At 41.5% G+C, this 14,123-nt stretch overlaps 2 protein-coding genes across 6 annotated transcripts; one reads left to right on the top strand and one right to left on the bottom strand.

The window, feature by feature from the left end:
- Positions 1-178: 178 nt before the first annotated feature.
- On the bottom strand, positions 179-8,560 carry cmah (cytidine monophospho-N-acetylneuraminic acid hydroxylase). Of its 5 annotated transcripts, XM_084701472.1 has the most exons (18): positions 8,274-8,559; positions 8,032-8,135; positions 6,655-6,769; positions 6,028-6,109; positions 5,292-5,514; positions 4,758-4,849; positions 4,392-4,501; positions 4,060-4,250; positions 3,859-3,939; positions 3,629-3,695; positions 3,453-3,534; positions 2,337-2,474; positions 1,934-2,069; positions 1,594-1,737; positions 1,265-1,439; positions 1,072-1,182; positions 699-814; positions 180-575 (listed from the first exon to the last, which is right to left on the bottom strand). In XM_084701472.1, exons 4-18 carry the CDS (start codon positions 6,056-6,058, stop codon positions 428-430), a joined length of 1,845 nt encoding a protein of 614 aa, XP_084557598.1. In that variant the 5' UTR covers positions 6,059-6,109; positions 6,655-6,769; positions 8,032-8,135; positions 8,274-8,559; the 3' UTR covers positions 180-427. The 5 variants fall into 5 exon arrangements, with proteins under 5 accessions (XP_084557597.1, XP_084557598.1, XP_084557595.1 ...); XM_084701469.1 differs by having other exon boundaries at positions 4,060-4,501; positions 8,274-8,560; XM_084701470.1 differs by lacking the exon at positions 6,655-6,769 and having other exon boundaries at positions 4,060-4,501; positions 8,274-8,560.
- A 1,300-nt stretch (positions 8,561-9,860) lies between these two features.
- LOC146276605 (uncharacterized) lies at positions 9,861-13,439 on the top strand. Its single transcript, XM_084701532.1, has 6 exons — positions 9,861-10,162; positions 10,478-10,707; positions 10,946-11,018; positions 11,132-11,222; positions 11,358-11,467; positions 11,743-13,439. Exons 1-6 carry the CDS (start codon positions 10,024-10,026, stop codon positions 12,114-12,116), a joined length of 1,017 nt encoding a protein of 338 aa, XP_084557658.1. The 5' UTR covers positions 9,861-10,023; the 3' UTR covers positions 12,117-13,439.
- Positions 13,440-14,123: the final 684 nt, after the last annotated feature.

A 14,123-nucleotide genomic window follows, 5' to 3' on the forward strand; every position in this document is an offset into this window, starting at 1 on the left:
GAAGTTAATGGGTAACTGTGTATGTATGAAGTTAATGGGTAACTGTGTAAGAATGAAGTTAATGGGTAACTGTGTATGTATGAAGTTAATGGGTAACTGTGTATGTATGAAGTTAATGGGTAACTGTGTATGTATGAAGTTAATGGGTAACTGTGTATGTATGAAGTTAATGGGTAACTGTGTATGTATGAAGTTAATGGGTAACTGTGTATGTATGAAGTTAATGGGTAACTGTGTATGTATGAAGTTAATGGGTAACTGTGTATGTATGAAGTTAATGGGTAACTGTGTATGTATGAAGTTAAGGAACTACTTTGCGAGACAAAAACCTGATGTCATGATTGAACCATGTCATGATTGTCAAAACAAGTTAATTAGTGCTGAAACCCTTGTTGGTTTTGTGTAATACAACATGGAAGCACCACAGCTATGACAATGCACACCCTTGTGTGTAGCCACTGGGTTTTCCCCCCTGTGTGACCATGTTGGGTCTTGGTTCAGAGAGTTTCTGCACGAGGAACTGGTCCCAATCAGGTCCAGTTGTGGGCAACCCTGTCTGGAAGTGGTTCCAGAACCTGGAAAGAGAGATTTTGTTACTCTGTGTTAGAAGAAATGTTTTAAAGTTGTAAGGAGAGATGACGGCAGGCGTGAAATGTGGAGTATTGTGTCTGTGAACAGGCCTGGGACGGGGGGGTCACCTGTGGTGGTAGACGTCTGGGTCTCTGCTGATGCGATTCTGGAAACCGATGTACAGGTTGTCCCAGAGCAGACCGTTCAGAACCACGTGTCTCATGACTCCAATCCTGCTCTTTATCTACACAGGAGGAAATAATACAGATATACAATATATATTTTCTACATTTGATAAATGACTATGTTATACTATACTATTTACACAGATATAATGTACTATGTGTGTATATTACATTGGACGTGCATTCAATTTCCACAAACTAGCTCTTTGTACACTTGAAGGGTAGCGTTAAAACTCGTCTTGCTCAACAGATCCTGTTTCATCTGTTTGCACTAGTTACATCTTACCAGCCATTATTGGCTTATCAGCCATCCTACCTCCACATATGCATGTTCTCTTGTGGGCCTCTCTGTGGGAAAGGTCAAATTCAGGAAGTCCACAAGATAATCATAGCCAACGGGCTTGAAGTCATCATCTGTCTCAATGACCTGTAGCGCAGATGCCATAGGGGCAGTAGTTAGAACAGAAACACTTGACACATTTGAAAAATATGTATGCGGATGTATTTACCCGCACAACTAGCTCGTAGTTTTGAAAGCCAGCCCAGGTGTAATAAACCGGTATCCAGCTGCCATCTCGAAATATCTCGGCAGTGATGGAGCTGTTGATTTGGCTCACGTACATATCAAAATCCCAGCTGTCCTTATAGATCTTTGTACCAGCCGGAGGTTCGGTGATGGCCTTCCTATAAAGTAGCAGAGGAGATGTTGAACATGTGATATATGTAATGATCACATCCTGCATTCATCAAGTAGGGAAGCATCTGGCTCAATGGGACATTTCAACAAACACGTACACAGTCGTATTCATTTGCATATGCACACACAAACGCTACACACCTGTTGATTGGGTCTCTCAAAGCCAAGCCCAGATCCAGCACAGCCCCTGGCTTTGGAGTCCAGGTTGTGATCCCTGGGTCAGTCTTCCTGATCAGGGCGTTGAGCTCCTCTGCTGTGTTTTTCCTGTTCATGTCCTTGATGTTCCTGTGAGAACACACAACATCATTTTAGAGGACGTTCTGCTGGATTCTCAAGGGGAAAGGCATTTCAGCACTTGACTGCAGGTCAAGCAGTGGTAGGTTCTAAATCGCCAAACCCATGTGTGACGTTGATAAAAGGATCTGATATGCTAATTATAATGCTATTCGTTATCATTACAGGGCATTATTATTATCATTACCTGTCTGAGGGATGGGCTTCTACAAAGTAGCCTGCAAATGGACAGTAGATTCTGGGTTGCAGAGTTTTTACCAACTGGGCCTTGTAGTTCAGAAGTTTCCTTCTGTCACTCTTGATAAAGTCTGCCTTCCACTCGTCTGAAAGGGAAAACAAGGATAACAAAATAACTGACACATGGCACATAAACAAGCTAGAACATTTTCACATTTTCCTGGTTTCCTCATTTAAATTAAGTTTAGATGTGCTCAAGTACACTCTCCTCAATGCCCAATAAACATGGCCGTTGAAGAGGATGGTGATTGACTGTTTGATATGTCGAATCTGTCAGGTGTGTTCGATCTGGATACAAGCATCAACACAACAACCCACTTCCATGGCAGATCATAGGTGGGCTCCGACCTCACCTGTGTACCTGCCCCCTTCAAAGGTCATAGGGAACCCAGAGGCCCCTCCGGCGAAGTCGCTCATCATCAGGTCCACGTTGCGGGGCAATTGCCCCCCGTTTGGGTTGGTGCAGTCCACCGTATTCAAAATCCTGTGACCTGGATGGAGGGATCATGAGCAGCATTAGTGGTATAGCGCTGAACTGCAGATCGAGAGGTCGCAGGTTCAAAACCCCCTCTGTACCCAGTGAACGACCTGACAGCCCCCAAACACACATTCTCCATGTGCACACCAGATACTAACACTTTTTTTTTACTTATTTGTTTTACCATGCAGCACCATGGGCCTGTGAAGCTTCACATTTAAATACATTGTATGTCTCTATTTTACTGCTTATGGTGAAATTACAAAAGAAAGTGCAATTGAACTTTGAAAATTGAAATTGAAAATTGTGTACGGCGTCAAGATGCCACACTAACCCAATGTCCCATATGCCTTAACCTTTAATGAGTTCGTTGACCCTTTGTCCCGTGATCTACTTCCTGATTTTGCATGATAGCATAGCAGATAATGCCTTTTTATTGACTTTGATGGCTCATGATACCTTATCAATGAGTGTAGTTATAAAAGGTGATGGCGGCTTGGATTGTTGTAACCCTGATGTTGGACTGTGATGGATGAGTCTGAGGTCATTCTACCCACCTCAAGAGTTTGCTAATGCCCTTATCAGCTCTGATCCTGCTGCCCCCAATAGCAGTGCCTCGAGGGCTGTGACACAGGTGGCACACTGCGCTCAGGAAAAACTACAGCACACCCCACACTATGGTCTGTACACTATGGCATGATGGCAGCATCGTGTGTGTGCAAGTGTATTGTGTGTGTGCATATGTATGTATGTATGTATGTATGTATGTATGTATGTATGTATGTATGTATGTATGTATGTATGTATGTATTAATCGGTCATTCTGACAGTATATATGTGTATATACTGTCAGTATATAGCAAATCATGTAAGTGTCCAAGAAGACCAATTTATATCCGGGGCAGTAATCTATGTATCTTATCTTGTCTAGAATGTATGGTTGTATTTATTGTTTACATAAGCATCATTAAGACAAACCATACAAGTATACCTTTGTACTCCACTAAGATACAGGTGTCAATTTCTGGATGGACGCCATCTGTCAGAATCATAAACCTCAACTGCTCGTCAATCTGACAAAGAAGAAATGAAGAACAAAGAGGATGATATCACGAGAAACATCTTTGGAAAAGCCGTCATATCATAGAGAAATTTGCATGAGCTTACATTTAGCCAAACTCCAAATTGGACCACGTTGATATTTGTCAGTTTGAGTGTGCTGTTTTTCAGGTACCTAAAGTGAAGAGAGTATTATAGAGAGTATAACATGGTTTTGTGGCACCATTTTAATGTGCCATGATGCTTGTAAAACTAAGGATGAGTTTATAATCATGGTATAAAGCAACAACTTTCCCTCTGCCATGTCATAACTGAATACTGACCAACCAATCACTCACCAGAACACTGGCCTTGAGGTGTTACCGACATAGATAGGGATATCTGGTCTTCTCTCAGACAATGTTTTCAAGGTGGGGTAGCTAACAAAAAGAAAGAAAAGATCAACAAGAACATCCACAGAGGAGCTTCGAATGGAATACACATTCAAATACACATTCAAATACTTGGATTTGAGCGTACCACATCCCACCTGTGTTTACCTGAGGTGGTCAGAGTGCATGTGGCTGATATAGATGAGGTCAGCGCTGCACAATCTCTCCATGGAGTCAGCAGGAGGCTGATGGAGTAACCACCAGCCCCTCGCAAAGGCTGGGCCTGTCAGCCAGGGGTCGAACAACATCCTTCGCCCCCCCAAGCAGAGCTCCATGCAGGCATGGGTGAAGTAGGTCACCTGAAACAGAAACAGGATGTGGTGGCAGGGGTGAGGGCATGAGGGTGGGGGGTTGAACCATCCTTTTAATATTGCATGCACATTGAGGAAGCAAGGCAAACAAAAGCGAGTGTGTGGGCAGTTCAATAGCCCTCTCCGCACAGTCACTTCTCCCTCTTGTAGTTCCAGAGTATCTCGAGGATCTGACAGCCAGGGCTCCGGTGGGAACAGCTCCACCAGCTGAAGATCCCCCTCAGCTAGTGTCTCGATACCTGCAGGTCAGAGAACACATCTGCATTCTCTGTGCTCCTCTCCTTTTTCTTTGAACAAAAGAAAGACAGACAGAAAGAAAGATCATGTTCTCCCAAAGAGGACTGATCCCACTACCAAGAGATTTGGGTTTGGTTTTAACCTCTGTTGTGTATTCGCATTAAACTCTGTTGTAGTGGTAGATTAACACACACATACGTGTTGGATCAATCAATTTTTAGACAATAATACATTGTTACCTGGTGTTTGAGTACTTACTAAGTTCCTCCTGTGTGAAGCTGTTTGGGGGGTTAACATACTGCATTGTTGAGGTGTTCAGCTTCCAGTGGTGTTTTGTACAACGCACTGTTCTGTAAAATCAAAACCACCTGTTAGGTTGTCCACTGATAAATTGACAACTATATGGATTACAAATAGTGATTATTATTTTGTTTATTATGCTGTTTTGAATGTTTTGAATATAATAAAAATGTTGATCTATACCCTGCTATATTAGCTCATTCAAACATGACCCTTGGTCAATCCAGGAGAAAAATAAATGAATTATTATGTTGGTAGCATTGATAAACTGTCATTATGCTGTTTGCTAAAGCTTGCTTATGCCGACATAGCCACGAGTTGGTCATTTGTAAGATGCGACTAGGAAATGTCTGTGACACTAGATTTGAGGTCAGAAGTCACAATGTTACCAAAGTGTATACCGGTAATGCCATTCAACTTAGAATGATGAAAATAGCAGCAATGCATACAATAAGAGACTTCTTCCTATGCTAAGATACTCTTCCAGCTTACCTGCCATCTAAGTCTTCTATGTCCTTTATGAAAGAGCCTCCTTGATGTTTGCACTGGTTCTTGCAAGCCTTAAGACCATATTTATCCTTGTATATGATATATCTCTTACCAGTCTTTGGGTTGTTCTTGAAGTTAATGCCATATTCTAGGTTTCTCACCACTTCAGAGTTGAGATAAAGAACAACTTCTGAGTATTGAGCTGACATTTGGGAAGGAAGGTGTGCTGTAATGAAACAACAATGTGGTGTTAAAGGGGAATAAAGTGTCAAGTACTGAAAACCACTTTGCAGAGATGCTTTGTGATTCAATGAGGACTGAATATAGTAATTGACAATGTCTCATACATCATGATAATGGCACTGTTATTTCTATAATTGTCACTGCATCATTAGTGTCCCCTCTCCTCGTCATCTGAATTTGAACAGTACACTTTGCCTCTTTCTGCTAGGTAAAAAAGTTCAATCTAGAACAGATAAAACAATGTCAAAATGATTTATCTGTAAACATCAGTTCTGTAAACTTTGTATGTAGTTAGAAAAAAACATAAAGGTGAGTGTGCTGTTTTTCAGGTACCTAAAGTGAAGAGAGTATTATAGAGAGTATAACATGGTTTTGTGGCACCATTTTAATGTGCCATGATGCTTGTAAAACTAAGGATGAGTTTATGATCATGGTATAAAGCAACAACTTTCCCTCTGCCATGTCATAACTGAATACTGACCAACCAATCACTCACCCGAACACTGGCCTTGAGGTGTTACCGACATAGATAGGGATATCTGGTCTTCTCTCAGACAATGTTTTCAAGGTGGGGGTAGCTAACAAAAAGAAAGAAAAGATCAACAAGAACATCCACAGAGGAGCTTCGAATGGAATACACATTCAAATACACATTCAAATACACATATATAGCAATAACTTCAAATAAAATGTGATTGTTTGTGGACAGTTAATCAGATTTGTGGATCTTGATTCACATTTGTGGAAAGCAATTTACATTTGTGGAACCAGTTTTACATTTGCCAAACATGTTTTACATTTGTGGAACATGTTTTACATTTGCGGAACACGTTTTATATATGTGGATCGTTCTATACGCGTTTGCAATACTTTTGGCCCCGTTTTAATCCCATATTTCAGCGAGGGACGCAGATCCTCAACTTTGGTTGGAGGTCGATGCAAAGTATGTCGGCCCCAACACTCTGACCACTTCTTTCCATGGTCAAAACAATGATAATACAGGGCCTGATTCCGTTTTCCCCAGCTGTTATGACAGCCACAAACTGCAGTTGACACTGGGCATCTCTATTAGCCTTAAATTAGCACCAGAGCCTGTTTAAGACATTTTCTTTTAGTAGCCTACCGTTATAAAGCGGAAAGTATCTAAACTGGAAATGAGAATAAGCGGATGGCCGCGCCTGAGATGTCTAGCCGCACCATCGCGACTTCCAGAAGGAAGTCTCCCTTCCTAAGGAAACCTAACAAAGATGAACAAAAGTACAAAGAAACAATCAACATATCCGAAAATAATTAATTCGGGGAAAGGTGCACCGGCACCTAACACAACAAAGACAAAATAAGCTGAAAATCAAATGTGATGCATGAATTCCACAATAACTTAGTATTTACATGAACTACATATTGTAACAATATCCCCCAAAAAAACATTTATTGGAATTCAACTTCAATGTGTATCCAGTCAATTGAAACAAGAGGATTCGCTTCCAGGAAAGTTTGAGGGTGGAATGAGATCATGGCCTCATGGCCAGATCTATATACATATTTAATATTCATTGGCATTGCAAGGCAAGACAATAAGACCCAATGGCAAAAGAGCGCTTGGAGCGCTAAAGGTGACGGCATAACAGCATCAAGGATCAACATGCTTCAAGCTAATTAGTAACAAGTACAAGAACAGATACAAGAACAGTTCCGTATAAAATTGTGATCGACAAATACAATATTGGATAAATTAGAGAGGGATTGAAAGGGTATTGAGAGGGACAAGTCATTAATTAATTCTCAAGTCAACACAGGGGCCCATGCCCCAGTATAAAACTGCTTTGCCCCAGTAAAATCTAAAGTTTGAGTTTTAACAATTTACTTTATTGGTCAGTGCATTAATTTAGAATGATAGTCAGAATTGAGGTAGGCTAAGAAAACATTACAAAACTTAAGATTATTTCTAAATCTGTGGTTCTGAACCACTGTTAATGATAGGCCTACTGATCATCTTATTTTGACTAAAACATAAAAACTAATTTCATGAAGCTCAAGAAACGGTATTTGCACTCAAATGAATGTGAAAACAAATGTGCTTGCATTAACTATTGATGTCCCTGCCAAAGCTGATTTCAAACTTGCGTCCCTAAACTGTTGTGTATTGGGTAAAGTAAGGGGAGTTTCTATAGCCTAGTAGTGCATTGTGCGCAGCAAGCTTGAAAGAAAAAAAGAGATATGAATTAGGGGCATATTGATGTCTAACAATGTCTCTGTGTCAATCTGTGCTGACATAAAGGGCAAAATAACTGCCCTTTATAGCCATTTGAACAAATTATGTCACTGTGTAATTATTGTTGCAAAGTCATCCCATGTAGCTCCTTATCCCTGACACACGTTTTGCTTGACTCCTGCTCCCTTTCCTCGTCAATACTGGTTCATAATTACAATTGCACGTTTCTTGGCAATAAGATGGATACAGTTATTACTGTAATATAAAAAAAATGAAAATGTGTATTACCTTTTCTTCTCAACAAGAGACCCAGAGTATGTGATTATGGAAGAGTACAGGAAGAGATTGGAAAAAGCAGGCTGCATAGGGAGGGAGGAGAGAGAGGGTTCCACCTAAGTGGTGAAAAACAGTCATAGCAGTGACCACTCCCACAAGAAGAGGAAGCTGTGAACAAGCCAAAAATAACTTGCGGCCTCTTATGCACAAAGTGTTGTAGGTCAGGGGGTCGCCCACATCCAGGATTCTCTCACCATTGATTTACCCAATCCTGTTCCTGGAGGGCTTCCTTCTTTTGGGGTCCAAGCCCAGTTGTAACTGGACACTATATGTGAATTGGGTGGGCAAAATTGATGTTGGACCAAAACCCTGCCAGAAGTTAGTCCTGAAAAACTACACATGTCTTGTAATATCCTAATAATTGTACTTTGAATATCTTAGGCCTATTGGTCTTATTGTCTTGCCTTGCATGACATGAAAACTTAATGTTAAAGGTTATTTAACATGAATATGAGTTCTCCTAGCCTGCCTTTGGTCCCCCAGTGGCTAGAAATTTCGATAGGTGTAAACCAAGCCCTGGGTCCCTTTGAGAAAACGAGAGTCCAAACTCAGTTTTGAAAATCCCCCTATTGTGACGTCACAATAGGGAAGGTTACCTCCTCCTCCCCTCTGCTTTGCCCACTTTGCAACATTGGTTTGTCCTCCAGACATCATGGCTTGCAAATGACTGAAGTATGGCAGTTAGCCCCGCCTCTTTCTTCATCATAGCATTTAAAGCTACAGAGAGAGAAACGGCATGTCCTTAGTTTATTTGCTTTTTGTTAGAAGTACAATTACAGAATGATTAGGTCCTGCTCCTCTTGACTGAAGAATTCCATTGTACCTGTTCTTGTACTTGTTTCCAGTTAACTTGAAGCATATTGATCCTGTTTATGCTGTTAAGTATGCACCCTCAAGAGGATAAACCTAGAATAGGATACAAAAGTTTACAGACAAATAATCTTGACATTTTTGTATCTATTCTAGATGGTATTTTGACTTAGCAGCCAGAAGGCAAAGTGTACGGTTTCAAATTCAGATGACGAGGAGCGGGGAACTTGGACAATAATGTTGGCGTGACAATTATAGAAATAACAGTGCCATTATCATGATGCATGCGACATTGTCAATTAATATATTCAGTCCTCGTTGAATGCCCCAGCATCTCTGCAAAGTGGCTTTCAGTACTTGACACCTTTTTCACCTTTAACATCACATTGTTGTTCTATTATAACGCACCTTCCTTTAATGTCAGCTCAATACGCAGAAATGGTCCTTTATGTCAACTCTGAGGGGGTGAGAAATCTAGAATATGGCATTAATTTCAAGAACAACCCAAAGACTGGTAAGATATATATCATTTACAAGGATAAATATGGTCTCGACCCATATTCAATGAACGGACCACAAATTAAATCTTCACAAAAGAACATAATCATTTCAGAGAACATGTGAGCGTACACTACGTTCTCATGGTCTAAGACACATTTTAATTGCAAACACCTGTGCGCTTTAATCCCGGGGGAGGCAGGAGTTAATCAACCTTCCTCATCTCCTCAACCCCGGTCCTCGGGGCCCACTGCCTTTTATGTTTACCTGTTACAACCCGAGAAAAGCATTGAGAAAGGATGTTTAATCTGTTACAGGATTCACCTGGGTGCGTATGAATTATTGAAACGTATTTTTATGTCTGTGAAGCATGTTATCAGCTGTAGCCTTTTTTCGCGTACATTCCCCGTTGAGTGTGCACCTCCCCTCCGCTAGATGGCAATAAAAGGCATATTTGTTCAGCATTTCAGGAAGTCAATAGCAGCTGTCTTTTATCATTCAAAAATAGTCCGAAATATTCTTTGCTCTAATAAAGAAGCAACGGACATTTTTTATTTCAATTTAAATCTAGTTTAAGCCAGCCCGTCATACACGTCACTGTTCTTGGGATTACTGCCGTTTTACTGTCGCTGTAGGATGGTTTTGTCATCATCACAGCAAGTCGTGGTCGCATTCACGGTTGTGCTATTTGCTTTTGTAGTTTTACCAAGAATGTTCGGCGTTGGAACAACTGGATCGAAAGATAAAGCGTTTGATCCAAGATACAACAGAAAAGGTAGCCGTCTAGCACGTATGGTGAATGAGATACTAATATCACAACACTTTGCGTTAATCTGATATATCATTTCACGACTGAAGTGTAGGCTATGATTACTAAAAGAGGCAGCACATGTCAGACGAAACAGTGCAAAGCATTTTAATGATAATTAAATGAGAATAAGAATCTTCACAGATTTGTTTGAGGCACCCATTTAAATATCAGCAACCTTTGAAAGGGTGATTGAAAATGTCGTACTGTGCAAATTGTGCCTATCTCTATCACCCGCTGTGTACCCGAACACTTTTCTTCCGTGAATGTGGTGCGCTGCAGCTGGCCCAGGTCCCGGGCCAGGAGCCGTGAGAGGACAGCCCGTGAGCATGAAGACCCCCCCTGGCTCCAAAGCTCAGACACTCGAGAACATGCAACAGATGAAGATGATGATGGAGCAGGAGATGAAGAGCGACAAGTACAAACCTAACAGCAACAAGGGTTATGTGTTCACACTGATGCCTCTCTATGCTATTGGAGTGGGCTTGTTTGCAGCTTACAAGTTTCTGAAGGTAATGCATTTGAAATCATTGCATTGACTACTGGGAGGGAAATCTTTCTCTGCTTCGTGGCTGACTGGCTCACACACACACACACACACACACACACACACACACACACACACACACACACACAGGAATAGCTTAAGCGTCTATTTCACACTGTGTACTGGTAATCAACGTCATTAATGACATGAGCAGGTAATGCTACTGATGGACAGGCTGCGTCACTGTGTCTCTCCCTCCATAGATCAAGTCTGCAGATGACACCAATATCCAGAAAAACAAGGTTGCCAAAGGAGCCAAGAAATCAGAGGAGACAGGTGGGTGGTGTGTGCTCAGATGCATCACAGGGTTGTGTTGACTCATCTTTTGTGTACAAAGCTGACAAGAGACGAGAGCTTTGCATGAGCGTGGCTTTGTTCGATTTCCATAGAGAGCCAGCTCACAGAGCTGGAGCAACGACTGGCCCAGACCGAGAAGATGCTCAACTCTATCCTCACCCAGCTGGACCCACTGACAAACTGGTAACGCACAGGCACACTCTTACTCTCTCACACGCTTTTACATTGCAGGCCCAGCGTTTGTGATTTAGATGTGGTCTGTACTCTGATGGTAATTTTTTTTTTTTAACTCCTCCCTTTTCTTTGTTCTATCCTCAGTGTGAAGTCTGTGGCACAGGAGCAGAAGAACGAGATCATGTCTCAGCTCCAGACCATACGCCACCTGATGAAGAAGAGAGGCATGGACTGTCCTCCTCTGAACATCGAAGGTAGCGTCCTCTCCCAGTTCCTCTGCACCTCCATGAGCGTTCTCCCTTAACCCACAGCTCTCCCACTTTGCTCTTGGAGATGAAACCTTGTAGGTTATTATTTTTTTTTTACTCCCAAGTTCCCAACCCCGGTTGTACCAAAGATGTTTCCGTTTGTCATTCAACCAATGATCAGAATAGGGTGTGCTGGATTGGGGTTGGAGTGTAAACCTACAGGAGGGTCAATCTGAGTTTCCAACCCGTTCTTCCTGACACCCCCCCCCCCCCTCTCTTAGAACCTTCCTGCGAGAAGAACCTGGACGACCTGATAGAATCACTGGCAGCCCATGAATCCTTACCTGAGGAGCACACCTCAGTGACCAAGCCACAAGATGGTGCCAGAGCGGAGAGGGCAGGGGAGCCTCCCCTCCATCCACAACCCTCAGCGCTGGAGACGGAGGAGACACGTGAGGATGGAGAGGACGAACACCAGCTGGACAAGCTTGAGGGAGAGGAGGTGGAGGTGGCAGAGGGAGATGAGAACATAGACGATAGGGAGCTTATGCCATCTTTAGAGTGTTCCTCTGACACCAACATTGAGGACTTGGGGCCTGTACAGAACATTGCAGAAGAACCGTCTGGTCTCAGACGACGCAACAGACCAGAATGAACGATCCATACATCTTTCAAACCAAATGATTTATATTCTTTTAAATAGCACTACAGTCATTTATCAGGATTGCTTTTTCATTGAAAAAAAAGCACAAGCAAAACAGCTAGTTATAACTTGTGTGTCATGACAATGCGTGTGCTGGTGTATCATTGCCCTGTATGTATGCATTTAATAGCTTCGTACATCTAAACTTTATCCTAGCTATGACAATTGCCAGTGAATTTCAGGTCTTAGGTTTTTGTGCGTCACCCGACCTTTGACCTTCTTCTATAGCTTTCTCGTTAGTGAACACCTGTCAGCGTGGTTTCACCTGTGCTGCTGGTTCTCTGTTTGATTGACTCATGGTTTGCGGATGTTCTGTGAGTTCATAGCACCCTGTTGTCCTTTAAAGCTAATGCAAGACTCCAAAACCTTACTGTTACATGTTATGCAGATTTGCACGCCATAGAATAGTCCACACTACTTAAAACACAACAGCCTCAGTAGACAGAATCTAGTCGAGTAGTTAGTCTTGTGGCATGTGTTATGTGGTTTCCAATATTTTATGCATGTTTCTGTTTTCCTGCCAAAATAGTTTTGTGGTAGGATGTGTGTTCTAGTGATGAATGTGTTCAGATTGTTTGAGAGGGAAACAAGTGACAATCAGGATAGGCTCATGAATTTGATGCTTGAAATGGCTTGTAAATGTTTGTTTTTGGTATTTCTTTGTTTGAAAAAATCCAGTTTAGACAGAAAACATTTGATTTATACACATCCATTGATGTGTGCTATATATTGTCCTGGTCTGCATATACTTTTTTCATATAGTAGTAGATTTATATAGTAGATTTTTATAAAAAGTCCTCTGATGAAGTCTTCAGGTTGATATAGTCTCATTGTGAGATTTTTGATTGTGCATCACAGTTAGCCCTGAGGCTAGCGCAAGTGAGGAAAAACTGAAGTGTTTGTAATATTGAATGATTCATGTCAAGCAATCAATAACTAATATTATACATCCAGATTCCAATCTTAACCTTACAAAAAAAGTACATGAGCTGATATTTCAACACATTGTACATAGTTGATTTTTTAAATTGTGGTGTGCTCAACATCCTTTGAAATAATTTATTTAGTGTACCTGTTTCCTGAGTATTCATGCTGTGTGATGAATACTGCGCGTCGAGGGAAACTGAAGCAAAGGAGCACATGTTCCATGCCTTACTAGAAAATAAAGTTGTGATGTGTGGTTGCCTTTGCTCTTTTTATGTTTTTCCTTAGGCAAAATACTGTATGTCTATTTATCATACCCCCTCACTTCTTAAAATAAATGTTTGTCCCTTTTTTGGGTTCACACCCTACAGAATACTTATTGAATCATGCTCCACCTTAAAAGAAAAACAACTTAAGGAAAGAATACAAACTACAGCCATCTGTATTGATTACTAGCACCCAGCAGATGGCGCAAGAGGAGTATTCTCTTGCTTAAGGGCCCAGAAAACAAGTGAACTGGAGTTCTGTACACGGGATGAGTTCAATACAACTTCAAGGCCTGCTTTCACGCAAGTCAAATGGTTGTGGACGGTATATCATGTAAAACCTACCATTTATATTCTTATTTCTGGAGTTTGACAATGTGCTTAATGTGAAGGCAACACCTTCTAACCTACATTAACCAGTTTTTTTTCTGCTGTTGATGCAGCTTAATACAAAGGTGACAGATTGATAAAGGTCATACACATTTTTGCTTGTTACAAGAGTAATCCATCCGTGTTGATTCAGGGTCCTGTACATGTGCTGCAAATCTGCTCCAACAGTATGGAATGATCCACAGTTTCCTTGCTGAGGAGCTGTGTTCAGAAACTCAGCCATGCGTGGGAGAACACAAGTTTAACATCAGACCTCCCAGACCCTTCATTATGGTGCTGCGGTCTGAGTTAATCTGGGTGACACTGAAGGACAATGGAGAACACTGAGGAGAGAAGCACGCCTGTTCCAGAACAGAACACACATGCATTTTAAAATTGC

The sequence above is a fragment of the Hypomesus nipponensis genome, chromosome 7 (genome assembly GCF_054491055.1).
Source record: "Hypomesus nipponensis isolate SF chromosome 7, ASM5449105v1, whole genome shotgun sequence".
Lineage (NCBI taxonomy): Eukaryota > Metazoa > Chordata > Actinopteri > Osmeriformes > Osmeridae > Hypomesus > Hypomesus nipponensis.

What these genes read in the sequence shown, in the direction of transcription:
- cmah (XM_084701470.1), bottom strand. Translation starts at nt 6,058, where the DNA reads ATGTCGGTAACACCTCAAGGCCAGTGTTCGG. An exon ending in ACCTCAAGGCCAGTGTTCTG is followed by an intron (nt 3,696 to 3,858) that starts GTGAGTGATTGG and finishes TCTTCACTTTAG; the next exon opens with GTACCTGAAAAACAGCACAC. An exon ending in CCAGACGTCTACCACCACAG is followed by an intron (nt 576 to 698) that starts GTGACCCCCCCG and finishes CTCTCTTTCCAG; the next exon opens with GTTCTGGAACCACTTCCAGA.
- LOC146276605 (XM_084701532.1), top strand. Translation starts at nt 10,024, where the DNA reads ATGGTTTTGTCATCATCACAGCAAGTCGTGGTCGCATTCACGGTTGTG. An exon ending in CTGGACCCACTGACAAACTG is followed by an intron (nt 11,223 to 11,357) that starts GTAACGCACAGG and finishes TTCTATCCTCAG; the next exon opens with TGTGAAGTCTGTGGCACAGG. An exon ending in TCCTCCTCTGAACATCGAAG is followed by an intron (nt 11,468 to 11,742) that starts GTAGCGTCCTCT and finishes CCCCTCTCTTAG; the next exon opens with AACCTTCCTGCGAGAAGAAC.